Source organism: Helianthus annuus, chromosome 1 (assembly GCF_002127325.2).
Source record: "Helianthus annuus cultivar XRQ/B chromosome 1, HanXRQr2.0-SUNRISE, whole genome shotgun sequence".
Classification (NCBI taxonomy): domain Eukaryota; kingdom Viridiplantae; phylum Streptophyta; class Magnoliopsida; order Asterales; family Asteraceae; genus Helianthus; species Helianthus annuus.
In genome coordinates, this window is record NC_035433.2 from 119,088,392 (window position 1) to 119,113,309 (window position 24,918).

The 24,918-nt window shown below is 39.8% G+C and overlaps 1 protein-coding gene across 1 annotated transcript; it reads left to right on the top strand.

The window, feature by feature from the left end:
- The first annotated feature begins 4,255 nt into the window (after positions 1 to 4,255).
- On the top strand, positions 4,256 to 6,786 carry LOC110875651 (probable glucuronoxylan glucuronosyltransferase F8H). Its single transcript, XM_022123852.2, has 4 exons — positions 4,256 to 4,744; positions 4,854 to 5,212; positions 5,320 to 5,558; positions 5,645 to 6,786. The coding sequence occupies exons 1-4, from the start codon at positions 4,510 to 4,512 to the stop codon at positions 6,108 to 6,110; spliced, it is 1,299 nt and encodes a 432-aa protein (XP_021979544.1). The 5' UTR covers positions 4,256 to 4,509; the 3' UTR covers positions 6,111 to 6,786.
- Positions 6,787 to 24,918: the final 18,132 nt, after the last annotated feature.

The window sequence follows — 24,918 nt, forward strand, 5'->3', positions numbered from 1 at the left end:
CAAGAGCACCTAATGCTCTGATACCATGTCAACAACAAGATATCAAGAACACAAGAGCTTTATTAAGACACCAATCGGCGTGATTAAACCCAAATGAGTACAAAATGATTCCGGCAACGTTACCGGTTTAATCTCACAGTCACACAACTCAGACCAGGAAAGATCTGTTACAAAACTGAGATAAAAAACACGATCTCTAAGACTCACAAGACAGACACGCGACAGACAAAAATGTAAAGAACCTTAGTAGAAGGTTCTGGTGAAAAAGTGTAGACTTCTGTGATGAATAGATGATATCTTTGTGTGCATCAATCCCAAGCCAGCGCCCCACCAATAAATAGGAGGAGGGCTTTTGCCCTAAATGAACAGGAGAGGCCCACATCGAGAAAGCAGCCCAACCGAGTCCAAAAGCTCAGCAATGGAAATATGAGAAAAGAAAAGGAAAGGATTAAAAGGGGCACAAATACAACGAAGATATTGAATTGAGGGAAAGAAAATATTATATAATATATATTCCAACACCCGATCCACTAGTTTCGGGGAAAACCCGCCCACCCGAAAGCCCACTGCGGTAAAACCCGGTTCGGGTCAGTTTCGAACTGAGTGATGCTAGTGGGAGTTGAACTTGTGACCTCAAGGAAAGAAATTAAGTGACTAACCACTAGACCAACTTATAAAGACCTATAGACATCCTGTTCTTCTCTAGAAAACTCTCTCTCTCATCACAAGCACTAACAATTAAAAAACTAGGATTGCGACCTGCCGCAATGCGGCGGGGATTCTTTAGTTATAACTAAGTCGAACTACAACCCGCACGTTATGTTAAACCTGTTAAACGGAAAAAATAGATGATATAAAAACGTTCACCCACACACGCACATTGTGTCATGTTAACTCTCAAAATTTAGAACGAAACATAAAAACGTTAAACCAAAGTCGCACGTTGCGATGTGTTAAGTCACAAAATTTAGAACCAAGCATAAAGTGAAAAATTTGCGGAAAATGAAAACTATAAATTACCACAGTTGAAAGTAAAAAAAGTTGTGAGGATAAATTGCAAAAGATAAAAAGTTTTGGGGTAAAAGTAAAAAAGCAAATAGTTTTGGGTTAAAAGTAATTTATTAAATACTTTTGGGTGAAATGTTAAAAAATATCAATTTTTTTTGGAAAACCCCCAAAGCCAAGGTTACAACAACCATATGCATAACAATTTTTTCTTTGAAAACCCCTCAAAGCACACCCCGCGTTGCGGCGGGGCGTAAAACGGTTTCAAATAGTACTAATGCCACACAACCGTCATCGACCACCAACACTGAGTCAACCAAGGATCTGCGTATTGCGACCAACCTGTCAAACATGAATAAATAGAGGTAAAAACGTTGAACTACGCATGCACGTTGCGTCGTGTTAACTTGCAAAATTTTAAACAAAACATAAAAAAGTTGAACCACAGTCGTATGTTGCGTCGTATTAACTCGAAAAATTTAGAACTATACGTAAAATGAAAATTTGCCAAAGATGAAAAGTATAAGTGATAAAAGTTGTGAAGTTAAATTGCAAATAATGAAAAGTTTTGGGTTAAAGTTAAAAAACAAATTATGTAGGGTTAAAATTGTAAAAGGTAAAAACCTTTGGATTAAAAGTAAAAAACCAAGTAAAGTTTTGGGTTAAAGTTAAAAAAATAAATTATGTAGGGTTAAAATTGCAAAAGGTAAAAACCTTTGGATTAAAAGTAAGAAATCAAGTTTTTTTTTTTTTGAAAAGGTCCCAAAACACAAGGTACAAGTTGTATTGCATATTTTTGTTGCTTATTTATAGTAATAAAATAAATTAAAACAATAATAACAATAAGAAAAAAAAAGGTTAATTTCCGGTGTTATGAGAATCATACCAGACGAACAACTGTCTACAGCACCGGTCCAGTTGAGTATTTGTAAGTTGCCTTCTATCGGTATGATGACAATTTGTTTAATTTGTGAACCGTGTCAATGGGTGCATGGGTGAAGCTTTTAAGGGGCGGCCAACCCTCCGAACTTTTCGCTCTATAGTGCAGAGTATGTAGTTTTCGTATATAAATTTTTGGGAATATACGTTTTCGACCTCTTTGTTTTATAGAAGTTTTTAGGTCTGGTGACTTACGCCCCTCGGTCAGAAATCTCAAATTTCACCACTGAATGGATGAACCGTATTTTAACTATTTTTTTATTGTCTTTTTTTTTTGGGGAAATCACGAAAATAGCCAAGTCAGCGCCGTTTTTTCAATTTTGGCCAACTGACACGGCTCCCCAAGCCGTTACACGTATTCCAACCCGGCTCAAGTTAAAAGTTGAGAACTTTTCTCAATTGCCACTCACCTTTTGACACCTCTCATGGTGCAGTGCCACTCATTCCTGTTGCAGCCTTTACCCTTTCTCTCTCTTCTTTTTTTTCATTAAATGCAAGAACTGCTATCATCTCTTTCCTCTTTCTCTCTCTCTCCTATTTGAACAGCCTATCACCCCTCCCACGCTCTTTCTGCCCTTCTACCACCTGCATATTTTTCCTTGAATAAATTTCATATATGTATCATATTTCCTTAAATTTAATGACATGGCAAACAAAGTAAACTTGGAAACAATAACCGATTATGGAAACAAACATCCTTTTCAACTCATCATTTCGATAACATCAACCAATGGGCAAAACGAACCCCTTCTCGTTTCGCCGGAGCAGCAGCAGCATAACCAGGCGGCGGAAGACGACCAAGAAAGCCGCCGAATCGCCGTTTCTTTTGTCGGAGCAATCACCGTCTCCCAACTACGAGGTGGTTTCGACGGCGAAACCGGTTGCTGCGATGGCCAAAGTTAAGAAGAAGGCAGGTGGTGGTGGTGCTCGGTCAGGGTGGTGGTGCTCGGTGAGGGTGGTGGTTGGTTGCAGGGTGGTGGTGCTCGTTGTGGGTGACGGTTGGATTGTATTGTATGTATAATACAATTAAGGTGGTGGTGGTGCTCGGTGAGGGTGGTGGTTGGTTGCAGGGTGGTGGTGCTCGTTGAGGGTGGTGGTGATGCTTGGTGAAGAAGAACTCTACTGAATTGGGTCAAACAAAGTGGATGACAGACTTTCTTTGAAGTTGACAATAAACAGGGAGATGACAGAGAGAGAGAGGGGACTGAATGGACAGAGGTGCAGAAAAAATGCAGCTGCACACGTGGCAGAAGGTCATTGGGCGTGAGGAAAGATCTTTTAAGCCGGGTTGGAATTTGTGTAAAGGCTTGGGGAGCCGTGTCAGTTGGCCAAAATTGAAAAAACGGCGCTGACTTGGCTATTTTCGTGATTTCCCCTTTTTTTTTTTCTTTCATTGTCGCATTTACTGATTCATGTATTATTTTAAACTTTATATTTTATCTATTACAAGCTTTATATTTTATGAACACCAAAAATCATATTCAAAAGACAAATTAGTGTAATATTTTGTTTTAATTATATATTTGTTTTCAACATCAATTTTTTACATATTAATTTAAACTTAATACCATTTTTTTAAGAAGCAAACAACATAACATTAAATATATATCTCAAATCTTATTCTAAGTTTTGAAATATGTAAATATGCACCCGATGACAAATAAACTTTAAGTTATTTCCATCTTATTCTAAGTTTTGAAATATGTAAATATGCACACGATGACAAACATATAATAAACTTTAAGTTATTTCCTGAATTTATTCTCTTATTTAATAAATTGCAAAAACCAGCTGTTTTCAAACTACTTTTCAGACTCCACTTCTTGATGCATTCAAATCCCACCCTACATTTTACTTCCCATTTTACCCCTCTAGTTACTTCCCCCCCCACAGTAAACCAACCAGATTACCCCCATCAACTAGAGGTGTAAAAAAAGGGTTTTGGGACCGAAACTGGTAAAAACCAAAACTGGTTCCAATTCAAACCGAACTGTCGGTTAGTATACTGGTTAAGGATCTTGATCTTCGAAACTGGTTTAAAAACCAAAACCGTTTTTCATAAACCGGTTATAAACCGAACCGAACTGATTATACCAATTTAGGTTCCCATCGTAAAAAACCAGTTAAAAAAGCAAACCAGTTTTTTTTTTTTTTAAAAAAAATCGTTTTTTTCCTATACAAAAAATTACCGGTTCAGTTAAAAACCGAACCAATTTAAAAAAAAAATAAAGATTTGTTCACTTCTACCATCAATGCACATTTAAACATTCTGTCAAAAGGACAATTTCGCCATTTCAATATTTCTCTCTCTAGCTTTAAATTTTTTCCTACTCTCTCTCTAGACCTGACCTGCAACAACAAGACGAACATCCATTAAATATTCTATCATCATTATTCTTCATCTTGAAAACTACCCAATTCGACCAAACCCTCTGTTGTTCCATCCAATATTAATTGCATTGTGCAGTTTTCATTGCTAATTTCCTCTTCTATTGAATATCACCATTGTCATCTTCTTCAGTTTTTCTCCACATTAGAAGATAATATCCATGAAAAACAGTTGAAATGCATCGATTTACAAACAAGAAGATGAAGTTGTTACGAAGCAGGTACGGATTCCGTTACTTCAAATTGCTCATCTGGCTTGTTATCTCTTTCATCTTCTACATTCAATTCATCAACCGTCATCAACCTAACACGAATTCGCTACGAACAAACCTAATCCCTCACTCTCATTCCAATGCCGTTTCAAATATGATTTCCGAATCAGATACGGTGTCGTTTCTCCGTCGAAATCACGGTTCGTTTGTGCTTCTTCTTCTTCTTCTTCTTCTCCAAACTGTTACAACAAAATATCTAGGGTTTATGACTTTATGTAAATCATATTATTCGTATTTTTACACTTGCAGGTTCTTTTAACGATATGAAAATATACATATACAACTTACCGTCGAGATATAATCTCGATTGGCTAACGAACGAGAGGTGTAGCAATCATTTGTTTGCATCGGAAGTTGCGATTCATAAGGCGTTGATGAACAGCGATATACGGACGTTTGATCCATTACAGGCTGATTTCTTCTTCGTTCCGGTTTACGTATCCTGCAATTTCAGCACTAACGGCTTTCCTGCCATCGGCCACGCACGATCTCTTCTCAAATCAGCAGTTGAGTTAATATCTTCAGAGCTTCCGTACTGGAACCGGAGTAATGGATCTGATCATGTGTTCGTTGCTTCTCACGATCACGGAGCTTGTTTTCATGCAATGGTAACTGATTCATGAACATTCTAGATCATTCTATTCTGTTAATTGTTAATATCATAAGTTCATTAGCCATTGAATAAATGATTTGATTTGATTTTGTTAAAATGTAGGAGGATAAAGCTGTGGCTAACGGAATACCGGAATTTATGAAAAACTCGATAATATTACAGACGTTCGCCGTGAAACACCGTCACCGGTGTCAAGACGTAGAGCACGTCGTCATTCCGCCGTACGTTTCGCCGGAAAAGGTTCGGTCAACGCCAGTCAACGGCAATCGAGATATTTTTGTGTTCTTTAGGGGTAAAATGGAAGTCCACCCTAAGAACGTCAGCGGGCGGTTTTACAGCAGGTGATAATAAATGATATTAAATTAATTAAATTCTGTTTGACTTTTTAATTTAATTTTGACTTTATTTCAATGAATTAATAAATTAGGCGTGTGAGAACGGAGATATTGAAGAAGTTTGGAAAGAACAAGCGGTTTTATTTGAAACGGCATCGTTTCGACGGTTATTATTCAGAAATAGCTCGGTCGGTGTTTTGTTTGTGTCCACGTGGATGGGCACCGTGGAGCCCACGCGTGGTGGAAGCTGCAGCGTTGGGATGTGTGCCGGTGATAGTCGCCGACGAGATACGTCTACCGTTGGAGGCCGCCGTCCCGTGGGCGGAGATATCAGTTACGGTGGCGGAGAAAGACGTCGGAAAGTTGGCCGGAATACTTGATGACGTGGCGGCGACGAATCTGACGTGGATTCAGAGAAGGTTGTGGGACCCAAAGGTACGGCATGCCTTACTGTTTAATAATGACGTGGAGGATGGTGACGCCACGTGGCATGTTCTTGTCGCATTGAGTGACAGGCTGGATAGGTCATATAGGAGGTGGAGGGCTGTGAACAAATGAGGTGTGGACACGTGGAAAGAATGTTTGGGTTTTGAGGTGATGACGTGGATAAGTTGTTGGAATACAGCTGGACTAGTGAAGGGACAAAATGCCAGAATTGTATGTAGCCGTGACGCCCGTGTTTGTGGGGGCCACATGGTGTTATTGGAAGCCCTGCTGGCAAGTTTTGTTTCGATGTTGAGGTGGCGGGATGTGATTGGTGGAGATGGGCGGGTGGACAGGTTATTGCATGGATTGAGAAGCAGACAAGCTAGCCAGGGTGTTAAGGTTGGGTTGGGCTATCGTAGAATGGTCCCTCACTGTGTACATGATGGGGACCTCCAGGTTAGCCGTGAGATCTTTGTAATTCGTTGTGAACTGGTTATGATTGGGTGATTCTGCTGATGATACTCCAGTAATCTATAAGTGATCTACATTAACTGTTAAAAAAATCGTTGTCAATGGGTTGGTTTGATCTCTTAAAACCGGACTGACTGGTAGGCTGGTATCGGCGTTTTTAAAACCGGACTACTACCCGGGTGGACTTCGAAGTTGGAACTGGTCATATAGAATCGCTACGTTGGGGTGTATCTGAACCGTGCTTGTGTAAACGGACCGGACCCGGATGTTTGGACCAATTTTCAATGTATATGTGTTTGCTTTTTCCACTTCATAATATCATTTACCGGTTCTTTTACTGCTCTATACTTCATATACTATGTGTTTAAGATTCACATTTTATTGAAATTGAAAATTCACAACAAAACGTAAAATAGTTTCGTGTATTGTTTCCGAATAGTAAGTTTAAAGTATTTATGATGTTTGGTTTTCGAAGCTGACTGGCGGATCTAATTATTCATTTACTACTTTATATTTGATATATCATGCATTTAAGGTTCTCATTTTATTAAAATCATAAATCCACACCAAATACTAGTAATCTTGGATCTAATTATTATGGTTAATCACCCTAGAGTGATTGAGTGATTCTCTACCTCATAATATTATGCCATGTTAACTGCCATTCCACTCTCTATTGTGCACTCAATCACTAGGTATGGTTAATCACTCTAGGGTGTTTGAGTTATATGTTTTTTGATTGGTTCTTCTCTCCTCTCTCTCTCTCTCCTCCATCACCCTTCTCCACCTTCGGTGACTATACAACGATTTCTCACCCTCTCTCCTACTCAAACACCCTAACTCAATCATGATGGTGTGGCCACCGATCGGTGACACCCACTCAAACACTCACTCCCCGCACATCATACCGCCCACCCTTATATTTGATATATTATGCATTTAAGGTTCTCATTTTTTTTTAAATCATAAATCCACACCAAATACTAGTTATCTTTAAGGCTAACTGTTGTGCTTTATCGTTAATTTACATGGTGTGAGATAACACCCTCTTTAAAGCCCTTATATATAAAGAATAAAAAAATGGAAATTACAAAGAAAATGAATCTTATTGGTTAAATAAATGTGGGCCCCTATCACCATCCCTATAGCGCTGACCAATGAGTTAACGAAATTGCCGATTACGCCTCCTCATAACGCCTAGGAAATGGGGGAGATGCGTCATGGGGTGCCAAAGATGGTGAGGTGACAAGAAGCACTGAGCCACACTGTCTGGTCTAAAATGTTTTGAAGTTTAAATTATTTACGATGTTAGTTGGTTTTTGAAGCTGGTTCCACCGACAGGGGCGCAGCTATTAAGCCCCCCCCCCCCCCCGGAACATTTCGCTCAGTAGTGTAATATATGTGGTTTTTGTATAAAAAATTTTAGGTATATATGTTTTTGACCCCCTGGTTCTATAGAAATTTTTGGGTATATACGTTTTCGCCCCCCACCCCCCTCCCGCGTCGAAAATCTCAAGCTTCGCCACTATCTACCGATAAATCTAGTTATTCGTTTACTACTTTAAGGAAGAATTCAACATTTTTTTTCACAATTTGTTGAATGTCTTTATTCAACGTTTATTTTGCTCAAATAACACGGCAATACAATTTGGATATGGCTAGTACTATTCTTAGTTAGATTTCTTTTTTAACATCAAGCATTTGCACCTAAACAACATACGACTAGACCATTAGGTCAATAGTCTTTAATTAGGCATAAAGTATACATTAAGATAAAAAAAAAGTTTAAGGGACAACCTCTTAAGTAGGGGTGTAAACGAAAGAACCCACTCGTGAGCTACTCAAAAGCATCTTTAGTGACCATATCACTTACTGTGATCGGATTCTATACACAAATAAAATGTTTCTTCCTTTCTTCTCTTTCATGTAATTTCATAAATGGTGACTTATTATTTTACGATATTCTATATTGAGTAATAGTTTTATGCAATACTGGATTCTAGAAAAATAACTTTTCTTCCACATGCAATATCTGAAAAAAGTATAAAACGTCTCGTGTACAAAGAAATAAAAAAGATAAAAAATGTATGGCTAATAGCTCAAACAATAAACACACGGAAGTAGAGGACATATGGTAATTGATAATATGTAGAAAAAAGGATAAAGTTGCAAGTGATGGGATAAATTTGAACCAATAGAGGGCTATCCATTGTCACAAATTTCCATACATAATACATGTTCACTAACATAAAAAAAAAAAAAAAAAAAAAAAAACATGAGAAAGTTAAGATTGTTCAAATAACCGGTAACTTGAAAAATATATAAAAATTAGTTCTGAAAAATTCACTTGAAATCATATCTTGATAAAAACTAAAGAAAAATAGAGACAAACTGAATTTCATTTTCATTCTATTTAAAACATTACAATATATAGAGATAAAATAATCATAAACCTTAAACCCCATAAGTAATGGGTTGAGCCTAAAATGTCTGGTTTATAACACTCCCCCTCAGACATTTAGAATTATACACAGTTTAACAACATACTTCAGGATGATGTTAAATATGTACTTCAGGACCTGAATAAGTAAACTGATACTACTGGATCAGCTATGCTGCCTCATTAAAAACTTTACTAAGAAAACCTAGTGGGACAAAACTTAGTTAAGGGAAAAAGAGTACAGCGTGTATAATTCTCCCCTGAATTCAACAAACATCTTTCAATCTACGAAGACCGATCTTGTGTGATAGCTGCTCGAAACTGCTTCTAGGTAAAGATCTCGCGAACAGGTCAACTAGATTTTCACTTGACTTAATATGGCGAACATCAATTTCCCATTCTTTTTGCAAGTCATATGTTGAGAAAATTTTTGGTGAGATGTGCTTTGTTCGATCACCCTTGATATAACCTTCTCTGATCTGAGCTATGCAAGCAGCATTGTCTTCATAAATAATTGTCGGCTCCTTCTTGATTTGTTCTAATCCGCATGCTTTTTGTATGTGATTAATCATTGATCTCAACCACATGCATTCTCGACCAGCATCATATAGTGCTATCAATTCGGCATGATTTGATGACGTTGCTGTAAGTGTTTGCTTAGTTGACTTCCAAGAAATTGTTGTGCCGCCGTATGTGAATACATAACCTGTCTGAGATTTTGCTTTGTGAGGATCTGATAGATATTCGATATCAGCATACCCAACAAGCTGGGACTTTTGATCTTCCTGATAGAAAAGACCTAAGTCTTATGTCCTGCAAATATACCAGAATATATGTTTTACACCATTCCAGTGTCTACGTGTTGGATTCGAACTGTATCTCGCTAGTACATGTACTACAAATGCAATGTCAGGTCTTGTGTTATTTGCGAGATACATTAGGGCACCGATCGTGCTTAAGTACAGTACTTCTGGACCAAGTACTTCTTCGCCTTCTTCTTGAGGGCGATAAGGATCCTTGTGTGAATCTAGCGGTTGGACAACCATAGGTACGCTAAATGGATGTGCTTTATCCATATTGAAACGTACTAACATCTTCTGGATGTAGTTTGATTGATGGACAAATGTGCCATTGTACAGATACTTAAATTGTAGTCCGATACATAATTTCGTCATACCAAGATCTTTCATTTCAAATTCCTTCTTTAACAACTGAGCAACTTTCTCTATCTCTTCAAGAGATCCGATGATGTTGATATCATCAACATAGACTGCTATTATAGTGAAATTTGAGAGTGATCTTTTTATAAAAATACATGGATTGGTTACATCAGACTTATATCCTTCTTTTTCGAGATATTCACTAAGTCAATTGTACCACATATGACCAGATTGTTTGAGACCATATAAAGATCTCTTGGAGCTTTATAGAACACATATCTCGAGGTGTTGATTTTAATGCTTCAAACAATTTTACTCCTTTAGGGATTTTCATGTACATGTCATTCTCAAGTGTCCCGTATAAGTATGCGGTGACGACATCCATTAGTCTCATATGAAGTCCTTCAGAGATTTTGAGGCCGATTAGGAACCTAAGGGTTATGGCATCCACTACAGGGGAATACGTTTCCTCATAATCAACTCCTGGGATTTGGGAAAAACCCTTGTGCTACAAGTCGAGCCTTATATCATACAATCTCATTCTTTTCATTTCTCTTTATTGCAAACACCCATTTATAACCTACTGGTTTGATGTCTATGGGTGTTCGGACTGCAGGTCCAAAAACATGTCGCTTTTCGAGCGAATTTAATTCGGCATTTATGGCTTCTTGCCATCTTGGCCAATCATTTCTGTGCATGCACTCTTCTAAAGTTTTAGGTACGTAATCATTTTCATTGATTACATCCGTTGTTATAGCATATGCAAATATATCATTAACACGTGTTTTATTCCGGTTCCACATTGTACTATCTTGTACATAATTAATAGAGATCTCACTTTCGTCCGGTACCGGTGTTTCTTATGAAACTTCATTTTCCTCCGGATTCATAGTTGTCTCTTCTGGGACATTTACCTCTATCGGGGTTTCATTTATAATCTTTTGTGAGTTTTCACCAACTGCGTTACTTTGCTCTTTTCATTTCCGTGGGTTTTTGTCTTTGGAATCAATTGGTCTCCCACGTTTTCGTTGTGTAGTAATCGCTTCTGGGATTACTTCAATTCGAGCTGGTGCATTTGATGCTGGTACATGTGACTTTGTCACTCTATTCGTGTCTGTGAATGCATCTAGTAATTCATTCGCTGTTCTTTGCAAATGTATAATCTTTTGGACTTCATATTCACATTGACCACTTCGGGGGTCGAGATTTGATAGCGATGATGCATTCCATATTATTTCTTGTGTTACTAGTCTTTCTTTGTCCTTATCTCCCCCTAAGACTGGGAACATTGTTTCATCAAAATGACAGTCAGCATACCGTGCTGTAAACATGTCTCCCGTCATTGATTCTAAATATTTAATTATGGACGGGGAGTTAAAACCAATATAGATACCCAGTCTTCTTTGGGGTCCCATTGTAGTACGTTGTTGTCACACCCCAACTGATGGCGGAATCATCGGGATGAGACGAAATAGATTGCAAGAGACTTCATAACGCTATTTGTGACAATATTTAAATCAACCATTTTCATTTCATAGTAAAATTGTCAACACATTACAAGAAATTCAAATAACAACATTGTTCATAACATAAACAAAATGTGTATCTAGGCATCATCGCTACTTCGTTTCTGTAACACCTCGAAATTTTGCGTCATATAATGTATTGACACGTGTCATAAGTTTACACGTGGTAATAAATGCTAAACAAGGACTAAAGTTGACAAACATTGAAAGTATGTGAATCCGAGGGTTCAAAATGTCAACGAGGGATAAATATACTGTATAGTAATCCTAAATGATGCTCGTACCTTCAAACGAATAAATCATGGATTGTACGGAACGAAATATGGAAGAAAGTGAGAGATTACAAACTACAGGGGTTAAATGTGTCAACATGTTTAAGTTATACCTCCGAGTGACTCTTTAACAAACCCGGGACTTTGTAACAGTAAATTATGCTCACTAGAATGTACGATATAAATTTCACAAGGTTCCGTTTTAAAACGAGAAAGTTATGATCAAATTCGTATGCGAGGGGTTAAAGGCGTCAAACATAGAAAGTTATGACTTTTCAGGTAATAATAAATTAACCAAGGGTTAATAAGTTGGGTAAAAGTCACGAGGCCCTTATACGTAAATTAACGAGGCCCAAAACGCAAAGTTACCCCTTCGAAACGCCAAAGGCCAGTGCAATAATTAAAAAGATTTGAAAATCTTGAAAAACAGGTCTCAGGCGGGCCGCGTTAAAGAAACAAGGGATCTTACGCGGGCCGCGCTGACAGTATAGATATGGGCTCTGACATTGAGATTCAGGCGACCCGCGTAAAGGTTACCTGATCATTAACGCGGGCCGCGTCAGCCTCCCAGATGCAGAAAATTCGGACAGAAGCACTGTTGAGTGTTTTAACCGACTTATTGAGCAATAATGAGAGCATGGGCGCCCCCTAAACGTCCCCTAGCACTCAGGGACACTTGTTGATGATCTAGAAACACTTGTAGGCATGTGTGGCAATGATCTAAGGTGCCTAAACTACTATAAAAGGACCATGAGATGCAACATTGTAAACACACCTCATTTCACCACTTCTGATCATCTCTGGAGCTCAAGTGCCTTCAATACTCATCCCTGGTCGTGCATAGGACTCTTGTAAGTGTGCTCCACCCTTTTTTGGTTAAGTTTTGCTTAGATATAGCTTAAAAGTCAATCCGTCGTAATTAACGATTGACTTAACAGTTAATCACAAATGGTCCAGTGATTAATCGAAATAAAGGTAGTTATATGTTGGTAATCATGTGGGCTTTAAACCCCTAAAAGGGCACCCTCTGATTCCCACTCTAACTAGTCCAAATGTCGAGTCAAACTTGCTTAGAAAAAGTCAACAGAATGCTAACTTTCGATTTTATGCATAATCAGTAATGTAGATGGCGTGTAACCTGTTTTGACACTCATAAAACATGATAATAAGTATTATAATTGGTCTAAGCTTGTTTGATCCGATCATTTACTGTTTTGACCCGGTTCGGAACCGAAAGTCGCAAAACCTTGACTTTTGCTTTGACTACAGTTCTGACCCGTTGTGGTAAGATTTAGATATGCCTTAGGACTCTCTTAGGACCAGGTTACATGATGGTATAACCCTCTGTGACCGGTTCGTTGTTTGTCCGAGTCGTTTGCACATTTCCGTTATATGCTTAAATGTTGACCATAACGCCCTTTTTACTTTAAAACAAGAATTTTGGATATGTGAAAGGACAATAACCTTAGTTACTGATTTCTAAGCATGTCCCTAAAATTTCACGTCAATCCGAGGTCTAGAATAGGAGTTATGCTAAATAGCGCAATTACGGAAACTTTAGTAATTAAACGACGCAATTAGCATAAAACCTATCTAAACCCAAATTTCGACACCAAACCTTCTACACACTTATGTAAAATAATATTTTGGGATTTTTAAAGATTTTTAATTATTTTTAACCTGCTCATAACCTGCGGTTATGGCATTGATTCGGTAAATACCGAATATACCCTTTTCGGACATAACTTGAGTTCTACATGGTATTTTGACCCGATTCAAGTTGCTACTGATTTTAAATAATAAATAGAGTATTTTGGACTTTATAAACTATTTGGAAAACTCAGATTTCATGTAGAACTTGGAAACCTCTTTTATAATCTTTAAATAGACCGAAATACCCTTACGGGGCGTATTTTGGGATTAAACTCATTATGGGCATAATGGAAGGTATCCTACTGATACCACAACCTCTTTAAAGCATATTATCTTAGGAAACTTGTGTAAGACTCCTACGTTTACCCGTTACGCCTTTTACGCGTACGGTTCGATTTATGTAACTAGTTTACATAAGCTAGCCGAAACGGGTCAAACCTTGTTGTTTTTGCTTCAAAATCCAGAGTGTGGTTATTATACCCATATAAAACAAGTCTTCGAACTTTTTGGGTCCAAACCACATTCCATTCCCGGTTTTCGCCTTTCACGCGATTAAACCGTAATTATCCTTTGAAACTGACCGGTCTAAGCTAAGGCTAAATTAAAGACCCGTTAGGATTCTAATAGGTTGTTATAAACCTTCGTTCCAGAATAGGAGACCAGTAAAAGATACTTGCATTTGTTTATTGAGGTTATTACTTGCTCAGGTAAATACTTTTAACTTATTTTCCGTTATACGGGCTTGGGTTGCGGTATATCAAAATACCGCTTGGTCGGGCAATTGACCCCAATTCATTAGTAGTTGGGTATTATCAGTGTGACCCGTTTAAAAATTTGTTTTGTTGGCTTTACGCCTTTGGGAGCTTAATGACTATGTCCCGGATATCCTTGGCATCATTTTACGAAATGGCCACGACCTCGACACGCGGGTGTAGGCGTACACCCGACAATGTGTCTATATTATTAAAGGTATAACCGTTGGTTTTCCCGCCACGGCTTTATGCTTTGTGGCGTGTCTATTAACCTTAAACCCGGCACGACCCGGGCGACCGAACGCATAGTGAACATGTAATTCTTTTACAAGGTTAATTGATTAATTATCCCAAGTTATAAAGAGTTTGTGCCTTGTGCATTCAAATCAATTTTATTAAACATTTTTACAAAAGTGTCGGTTGAATGTATTTACCAATGTAAACTGACGTATTTTCCCCAAAAAGATTAAATGCAGGTTCTGTACGAAATAGGCTGGCCACTCCTTAGCATCGTTAGAGTCTCGCAAGCTTGGGATGCCACTATCTGTTGAACAATATTTCTATTTTTATTTTGATCCCCTGTGGATTTATTTCGACTACTTGTGATACTTGGATATTACATTCGATAGTTGAAATATATCTATCTTTATGCTTCCGCTGTGCATTTAATATTGTTTGGTTTGACTATATTGTTGCCAACTACGTCACGGTAATCCCCCACCGGGCCCACCGGTGAAACGTGTGGAAATTGGGGTGTGACAGTTTCATAGCATCATCATCCTCAACCTGTAACATGTTTAAAATAATTTCAATGCAAAAGCAAAGGCGAGTACACAAGGTTTGAATAAGTATAGCATAAGTATAAATGCATTATCTCGAATCCACATGGCAATTTGTATACAAGGTAACTAGCATGCATAGCAATACGTTAAACCCAAGTGTCCACTAGTATTTAGCATCCCTCGCCACAAAAGTGACGAGACCGTTTAGAATAAAGACTTAACAAGACCCCGACGGGTGGTGTGCTACTCCTATAGCGCTATATATGTTAAGTTTGGGGCTTAGCAAAGTTAATGACATATAACATGTATAATCTAGCATGAACTTAAGTAAACAAGTAGCATGTATAACGGATTGAGAGTATAAAGAATGGTTAAGTGTGTGAGCGTGTATTTTGTATATTAACATGTTACAACCCAAAGTGTCTTTAAAAGTAAATGGGTCAAGTGTACTCACGGTTTTGCAAGTCTTGAACTTGAGGATCCGCGAGTGAGTTGTTTGTTGATTAGGAGGTTGGGACACCAAGTCCTTCTACACGAAGTAAACAAGGCGTTTGAGTATTGGGAATAATATGGTGGAATGAAGATTCGGAGTTTTAAAACACAAAAAAATATAACATATGAAAGTAACCATTTTTTAACACATAACATTTGTTTGACACTATGAAACCTCAAAGGGTATAATGTTTCCATGAGTAGAACACCCATTAGAATCATAACAAAGTTTAGTTCTTAGATGATATTAGTCTAGTACTTTGACGAATGAACACAAGTTCATCATCAAAGGTTCGAATGTTGAATAGTATATATAAGTATTATTTAGGTTATATATTATTATGTCCAATAGTCAAGCATGAGGTAGAAGATTAAATCTTCATTTAGGTACCTCTAAGTTCCATGGAAGTCATGTAGGAGGTAGGAAGAGAAGTCTTCCATTTAGGCACCTCTAAGTATTCACCACTACACTTGATGTAAAAACATACAAGGAGGGTCATGAACTACAAGTAATACAAGAATATAAACAACTAATCTATACGAAATCGTCAAGTAATGTGGGGATTTTATGTAGGACAACCCAAGTTAATCCTTAATCACACCTTCATCAAGTCTTTGGACTTAAACATCACTTGTGGGTTAAACCCTTGAGCAAAACAGAAGGTTTGTGAGGATAAATCCTCTGATTTTAAATGTCTCAACATTGTTTTTAAGCCTAACTAACCATATAAGTGGTTATAAGCATAAGGACATAGGTTTTAGATGAGTTACACTCAAGTTGAACAAGTTTTAGTAAAGGTTTAATCAAAACAGAAACAAACAGTGAACTTTGGAGCCTTTTTGGCGACGTTCCAGGGACTGATTTACTATGAAAAACCCATGGAAGTGAAGCTAAGGTCAATCCAAGCACATAGGAAAAAGAATGAGGTAAAACGGACAAGAAACGAGTGAGTGATGCTCACTTTAGTGAAGTAGGATGCTTCTGTCCGAACTTGTGTTTGCAGCAGCTTTAGGACTGATTAGAGAGGGTTGTGAGGGAGTTTGTAAAGTGAAAATGGCTTGGGGAAGCTTGGGTTTATATAGGGAAGGGATTAGGGTTGTGTTAGTTGAGTATTTAATGTCCAAAACTCGTTTAAATTCAAGTTAAACCCAAAATCCCACTCAAATTCGCGAGCTGAATAAGGTTGCTGATCTGGGGAGTGGCTCGCGGCCAGCGTAAGACCTGGGGGGTGTTCTTCGCGGCCAGAAACAAGGGGTATGAACTCAAGTTTCATTTAATTACAAAATGGCCCTTGAAGTTTATTATTTAGGGTTTTTTAAGTTGTTTAGGGGTTGTTTTCGACATATAAGCATAGTATGAAGGTAAATCAAGTATGATGAACATAATCCAAGTATAATTAAATGTATGAGTGTCGTATTTAAGTATCGTATGCATACAAAAGACGTATTATTAGCATGTTTCATGTATTTGCAAGTTTGGCACATAATTTCCAAGAATTTTGAATATGTATCAATTGTTTCACGAAATTGAATGTATGAGCATGTATAAAGTATGTACAACATGAATTTAACAAAATATGAGTTTTATTTATGATCCAAGTCTTGGATTTTACAACGAATACAGAGAAAGAACGATTACAAGAACATAAGACTTCCAAAAATAGAAATACAAACAAGACTTTCTATTTATAGAAAGTATGAAGAAGTAGGGCGTTACAGTTGTGGTGGCGGTATTGGTACATATACCGCATAACCAAAAATTCTAAGGTGGGACAAACTTGGTTCTTGTCTGGAGACCAGTTGCAATGGGGAGTATTCGTGATCAGCAGTTGGTCTCAACTAATCAGTGCAGCGACATGTAAAATAGCATGACCCCATGCAGAAGATGGTAATGTACATCTCATTAAGAGTGGTCTAGCGATTATTTGTAATCGTTTAATCAGAGATTCAGCTAAACTATTTTATGTGTGAACATGAGTGTAACACCCCGTGTTTTCCAAAAAGTCAAAGTCAAAGTCAAGTGTTGACTGTTATTGGAATTAAAGATTAATAAAGATTAATTTCATTTTAGTTTCATTTTGATTTTCATATTATTTGGAGTAAGTGTTGTATAATCAAACTAATCGACCGATAATCGAACTGCGAATCAACGACCGACTGTGAATGATAGGAAGTAACAATGCAATAAAGCTAGTCAATCAATAATCAAGCTAATCAAATCAATCATCAAACTCAAGTGTGGGGATTTTAATGCTTTTATACGTGTGTGTGTGCCTTACGTGTTACTTGTGCATGTTTACTTTTATGTTAAAGTGTGTGGTGAATCAATCAAATCAATCAAGAATCAAAGGTGAATCAAACTCAATGGAAATCGAACCCGAAATGGTTGTAAGGATGCTTGTATGTTAGATATAGTAGTTGGGACTAAAAGTAATTTGACTAGGAATTCTATCATTCTCAAATCATCGTTCATCGAACTCGAAATATCAAAAATCGTCGCAAAACACTCAAAACCAGGCAAGCCGATCGAACAGGGCAACCTGATCGAACAGGCTAGCCGATCGAACAGGCTGTTCGATCGGACAGCTGCTCGATCAGGGATGCTGTTCGATCAGCTGACCCTTTCCTCTTTTGGAAGCCTATAAATAGGGCTGTCCTTGTCAAGCTTTCCACTTTTGGAAAAGCTCTGACCGACCAGCCTCTTCTTCTCACTAAATCTCAGATTTCTCTCAAACCGGTAAGTTTTTCGCTCTAATCCTTGTACGTTTTTGTTCATTAATCGATTCTCCATCTTTCTATCTTTCAAAACTTGGATTCCAACCATGAAATCACCAAGATCTAGGTGTTCTTGAGTGATGTCATCATGGTGTTCTTGGTGTTCATCAAGAACTTCATGTTTTTGACTTCATTCAACCATGAATAAGCTAGATCTAACCGATTTCCACATAAATAACCTAAAATCTTCCAAAGATCTTAACATTTCACGGTGGAAAAGGATTGGAAGACGGGTTTTCATCTACCTTTCAACTCTTTTACACTCAAAAAGGTGAAAACGAAACTTGAACCGATTTACAAATCAATCTAAACAAACACATGGTTCAAGATTCGGGTTCTACCGAGAGATATACCGATTCCGGGTTAAACGTTAAACTTGGGTTCCAAACCGTCTCTGACCGAGTTTGGGTGATTCCTGCTCGAGTCAGTAGGCTAAGTGGGGACTTCAGCTTTGTGGTTCAACTCGTAGTCAAAATATCTCTAAAACATCAACAATTAACGGGAATAACCAAGTGTTAAGTGATAGGTTAACCGAATCGAGAAGCTGGCCGAACGGCTAGGCTGTTCGATCGAATAGCCCAACCGAACGACTATGCCAGCCGATCGACTAGGCTAACCGATCGACTAGCACTTAGTCCCACAAACTCATGAAGTGTAGTATTGACAAGGGTTCTGTTCGATCGATCGAGCCACTCGATTGTAAACATTACTGCTCGAATCATGAGATACTATACTTCAAGACACTTAGACTTTTCGAAACATTGGAATGTCACCCGATCGAACATGCCAACCGATCGAGTGACATGCTTGCAAACAATGAAGTGCTAACCGATCGGTTGGGCTAACCGATCGAACAGCTGTTCGATCGGCCAACCTGAAAGGTAGTACAAACCATCATACACAAACACATCCTTCTCATCAAAGGAAGAAACGATCCACTTGAAGGAACCAGCCGATCGAGCCAGCCGGCCGATCGAATGGATGTTCGAACGGACTTTCAAACCAATCGAACAGCCCACTCGATCGAACAGCTGTCCGATCGATTGGTCTATCCGATCCAGTTTCCACTGTTCACTTTTCCGCATTACTCATCGTTGTGTTATCGAACTATTCAGGCTAACCTATTCTCAGTGCTCCCTTCAATCCACAACCAACCACTGTGAGTATACTCGATCCCTTTTTGCTTTCAGCACTTTTGGGTGTTACATACGTAATCTATCAAATTCACAAACAACACAAACTATTTGAACGCTAACCTACTTGCATATATTACATGTCTAAATGATTGCTGTTTATTATGTTTACACGTGGAGTGCTATCTGCCTGCTTTAGCAACGTAGTACTATAGTTTGGACTCAGCACCCGTTCACACGGGGGTTGCTAAGGACAATTACCTGCATGGATTACAGTGGTAATCATGTATTGCGAACTGTCTCGGACAGTCAACTCGAAGTCGTTGGTATCGATGGTCCCATGTTGATAATTTACATGCATCGTTTTCCCTTGTGTACGTGCTTGGTTATGCGTAAACTTTCCGAACCTTATATGCTATATCAAACTTGTGTACTCACCTTTACATTATATGTATTGACTTTTATTTTAACGTATGTGACAGGTGTTTAAGCTACTAGCGTGCTAGGGAAGCGAGGCAATAATAAGCTTCTAGGAGCCTGTGACCTTAGGACAGTGTCCACGTACCTGCTCCAGGGCCATAATTATCTGTAGATCTTGTACTGGCACCTGTAGTCAGTAAGATTTACGGATAGCCGTCTAGAAGTCTTAAAACAATATTTACTTTCGGTCTGTAATAATTAAGAATTTGAGTTGTCGGAACAGTTCCCATATTGTTTAGTTGATTTCTATGATAACTTGTTATTATTTGGGACACGGTATGGGACGTGTTATATAACTGAATTATATGATAGTTGTTGTGGAGACTTCTGAACAATCTGTTTCGCTCAGTGCCGCGCCCCGATGATTCCGCCATCGGTTGGGGTGTGACAGATTGGTATCAGAGCCATAACTATAGGGAATTAGGTTAGACACGATCTAGTCCGGATCGCTGTCTTAGAAACCTAGACTATGGTTAGGAACCAAAAGGCCAAGTTTATGTGCTTATTTTATGTTATGTTGTTTCCTTCTATTCTATCATTACATCCGAACTCCGAGCCAAATTTCGTAATTTGGACGGGATTAGGAGTGAAATCCGCAAATTCCTGCCTAAAATTACAAATTTTTGCCAATTACTTTGTGCAAATTTCTATCAACAAACGGGGGAGAATTATACCAAATTAGGGCTGAAACCCGTAATTTGATGAAAACTTTCCTCTGAATTTTTCTTAAAACAAGGAAGAAATTGCTGAGCTAGGGGTGAAACCCTAACCTTGGCAGTTATTCCAACTTTATTTCATCTCGCCAAGGCAATTGACGGACTCCAACGACCTGAACTCACGAGTATGGCCTAGAATGCGCATGCATAATGCCCAAGAATCGAGGCAGAAACATGTCCCCTAGAGCCGAAAGTGACGACAAGTCAACTGCGAATAGTTAAATTGCCATGGTTAGTCAAAGTCTAGTAGCCGCAGACAATCCATTTTCCGATTTTGAGTGTTGCTTTGTTGATTTTATATGATTTACCTATTTACGTGTTTTAAAGATTCGTTGATTGCTCCATTTGTTATCAATCTGCGTGACTTTTGTTGCTATCCTATCTCGATTCGAACCCCTGTTGATGTGATCTAAACGAAACCAATATACTATGCTACACTACACCATACTATGCTGCTCGACGTATTGAACGCGACCGCTATACTCAAAACTTAGAGGCGGTTAGGAAACTAAGTGTGCTGCTGTGTACGGTTAAGAGGATTACATGACATTACTTGTCTCTGTGATAAAAGTGCGTACGTGTTTAGGAAATTAAGTGCTCTATTTGCTTAATTGCTTATGTGCTCTAATTGCTTCTGTGCTTATGTGCCACTATGATTATGTGCTTATGTGTTTATATGTGTTACGTGACGTGAGATGCGACGTGATTCTAAGCTTTAGAGATCTAAGAACGTGTGAGACTCGAATTCGTTGTGTTGAGCCTGTGACGATGTCTATTGCAGACCATGTCGTCATCTGGACAACCAAGATCACGCTCGCGTCTTACCCGCCAGGAGAAAAGAGATCGACGTCTGGCTGCTATCATCTCTAAGACCGTGGCGAAGGCCGTGAGTGAGGTTTATGAGAACGCCAGCAAATCATCTGAGATGTCACAAGCTGATGCTCCGAAAGAATCCAGCAAGACTGCTTTTAGCTTCAAGCAATTTAAGGCATGTGGGCCAAAAGAGTTCACCGGCGAGGATGGTCCAACGGCTATGTTTCACTGGTTTGACTCGATAGAAGTCACCTTTCGTCAAAGTGGATGCCCAGATAATCTTCGGACTCTCAATGCTACTGGCGTCTTCCAGTCCCGTGCTTTGGACTGGTGGACTGCTGAAAGAAACAAGCGCGGAAACGACGCAGCCTATGCTCTGTCATGGAAGAAGCTGAAGGAAATCATGATCGAAGAATACTGTCCCTCCCATGAGCGTCATAAGTTGGAGGATGAATTCTGGGGTATTAAACAAGACAAGGGTGACAACGCCGGTCTCACTGCTCGCTTCAAGCAGTTAAGCATCATCTGTCCAGACCAGGTCAAGACTCCCGACATGACCATCAAAAAATACATCCGCGCTCTTCCTGACTGTGTAGTGGATTTTGTCCTAGCTTCAAAGCCCGCAACGATTGAGGAGACCTACCTGCTCGCCGCTGAGATTAATGACAAGCGGGTGAAGGCTGGTTTCTGGGATAAGCAAGTCAAGCCCCTGCATCAAGTCACCGCCGCATCAACCGACAACACCACCACTCAAGCCTCCAAGTCTTCGAGAAGAAGAAAGAAGAACAAAAGTTGCGCTGCCGCAACCACTGCTGCTCCACTACAGTCTGTACCAGCCCAGCAGCAACAGCCACAGCGTTCAGCGCCAGTGATCAATGCGCCGCCAGCGAAGCGTGCGTACACCGGCCCCCACCCACTCTGTGCTACATGTTCCTATCATCACCCGGTGGGTGTGGCCTGCCGATTCTGTGCCCACTGCAACGTTTACGGGCATTTCACTGCGAGTTGCCGCTATGGTCCTCGTCAAACGCAAGCTCAGGCTGCTGTTAACCAAGCCCTGCTACCTGCTCCTCAAGCTCCTCAAGCTGCACAGGCCCCGGCAAACAATGTTCGGACCTGCTTTGCATGTGGTGACCCTAACCACTTCGCAAACCGGTGCCCGAACAGGGTGGTGAAACAAGAAGCTCAACAACCCCAGCAACAACAACAACAGCCTCAACAGCAAGCAGCTCACGCCAGAACCTTCAACATCAATGCACGTCAGGCTCAAGCTGACAACAACGTGGTCAATGGTACGTTCCTTGTGAATGGTATATATGCATCATGTTTGTTTGATACTGGAGCCGATAACTGCTTTGTGTCATTTGAATTTGAGAAGCTTCTTAGACGTAAGCGCTCTTATCTTTCGTCACCCTTCGAAGTAGAAGTCGCTACCGGAAGAACCATTGCTGTCAATTCTGTGCTCCGTGATTGTACTCTCGAGCTCAACAATCATATATTCCCGATTAATCTCATTCCGATGCAACTCGGAAGTTTCGATGTCATAGTAGGCATGGACTTTCTTCGTGAAAACCATGCTGAAGTTGTGTGTGCCGATAAGATGATTCGTTTTGTGCTAGCTAGTGGTGATATTCTATGTGTTTATGGTGAAACTACTGCAAAAGATCTCAAGCTCATGTCCTGTCTTCAAGCTCGCAAATATCTCCGCAAGGAATATCGAGCCTTCTTGGCCAACATTGTTGTAGCTGAGACGGACAAGAAAAAGAAAGTTGAAGTCAAGGATGTCCCCGTTGTCCGAGAATTTCCTCAGGTGTTCCCTGATGATCTTCCTGGATTACCTCCAAGTCGTGATATCGACTTTCGAATCGACCTTATTCCAGGAGCCAACCCAGTAGCCAAAGCTCCGTATCGACTCGCTCCATCTGAGATGCGAGAACTCTCAAACCAACTCCAAGAGTTACTTGAAAAAGGCTTCATTCGCCCGAGCACTTCTCCATGGGGCGCACCAGTCCTTTTCGTCAAAAAGAAGGACGGGTCGTTCCGGATGTGCATCGATTACCGGGAATTGAACAAGCTGACCATCAAGAACCGATACCCCTTACCAAGAATCGATGATCTGTTTGACCAACTACAAGGTGCTCAGTGTTTCTCCAAGATTGATCTACGTTCAGGCTACCATCAGTTGCGGATTCAAGAGGAAGACATACCCAAAACCGCTTTTCGAACCCGATACGGCCACTACGAATTTGTTGTCATGCCTTTTGGTTTGACCAACGCACCCGCGGTCTTTATGGATCTGATGAATCGCGTGTGTAAACCGTTCTTAGACCGTTTTGTCATTGTATTTATCGACGATGTCCTGATCTATTCCAGATCGAGGGCCGAACATGCGCAGCATTTGCGATTGGTTCTCGAGTTGCTTCAGGGAAACCAACTCTACGCCAAGTTCTCCAAGTGTGAGTTCTGGTTGGAGGAGGTTCAATTTCTGGGTCACATTGTGAATAGTCGGGGTATACACGTTGATCCTGCAAAGATTGAGGCAGTCAAGGGATGGGTTACGCCAAAGAATCCGTCAGAAGTTCGCTCTTTTCTCGGATTAGCTGGTTACTACCGGCGATTCATCGAAGGATTCTCAAAGATTGCTGTACCGCTTACCTCCCTTACTCATAAAGACAAGCCTTTTGTGTGGGGAACCGCGCAAGAGACTGCTTTCCAAACACTCAAACACATGCTGTGCCATGCACCAGTTCTTACACTGCCGGACGGAAGCGATGACTTCGTTGTCTATTGTGATGCTTCAAACCTTGGACTTGGCTGTGTTCTCATGCAACGAGACAAGGTTATAGCTTACGCATCTCGACAGCTCAAAATCCACGAGAAGAACTATACAACCCATGACCTCGAGCTAGGCGCAGTTGTCTTTGCCTTAAAGATTTGGCGACACTACCTGTATGGTACCAGGTGTACGATCTTCACCGATCACAAGAGCCTACAACATATCTTTAACCAGAGAGAACTCAATATGCGTCAACGCCGATGGGTAGAACTTCTCAACGATTACGACTGTGAGATCCGTTATCACCCAGGCAAGGCGAATGTAGTTGCAGACGCCCTCAGCAGAAAGAATTACGTGATAGGTGTTCGAAACATCCAGGCTCAGTATAACCTCGAAGCTCTCATCCGCGAAGCACAACACGCTTGCTTTAACGAGCGTACGTTGAAGAAGGAACGAATCTATCACGATGGAACTCAGCTCGTGAGCAAAGCCAACGGGATATTCTATTATCTGGACCGAATCTGGGTTCCGAGGAGGACAGATTTGCGAAAGATCATCATGAACGAAGCCCACAAATCCCGATATTCCATTCATCCCGGTGCGGACAAAATGTACCAGGACCTTCGCTACAAGTACTGGTGGCCTGGGATGAAAAGGGATATTGCTCTATATGTTGGTAGCTGTTTAACTTGTGCAAGA

Coding starts and splice junctions, on each gene's coding strand:
- LOC110875651 (XM_022123852.2), top strand. CDS start 4,510: ATGCATCGATTTACAAACAAGAAGATGAAGTTGTTACGAAGCAGGTAC. Junction 5,213..5,319: donor GAGCTTGTTTTCATGCAATG/GTAACTGATTCA, acceptor GTTAAAATGTAG/GAGGATAAAGCTGTGGCTAA. Junction 5,559..5,644: donor AGCGGGCGGTTTTACAGCAG/GTGATAATAAAT, acceptor TTAATAAATTAG/GCGTGTGAGAACGGAGATAT.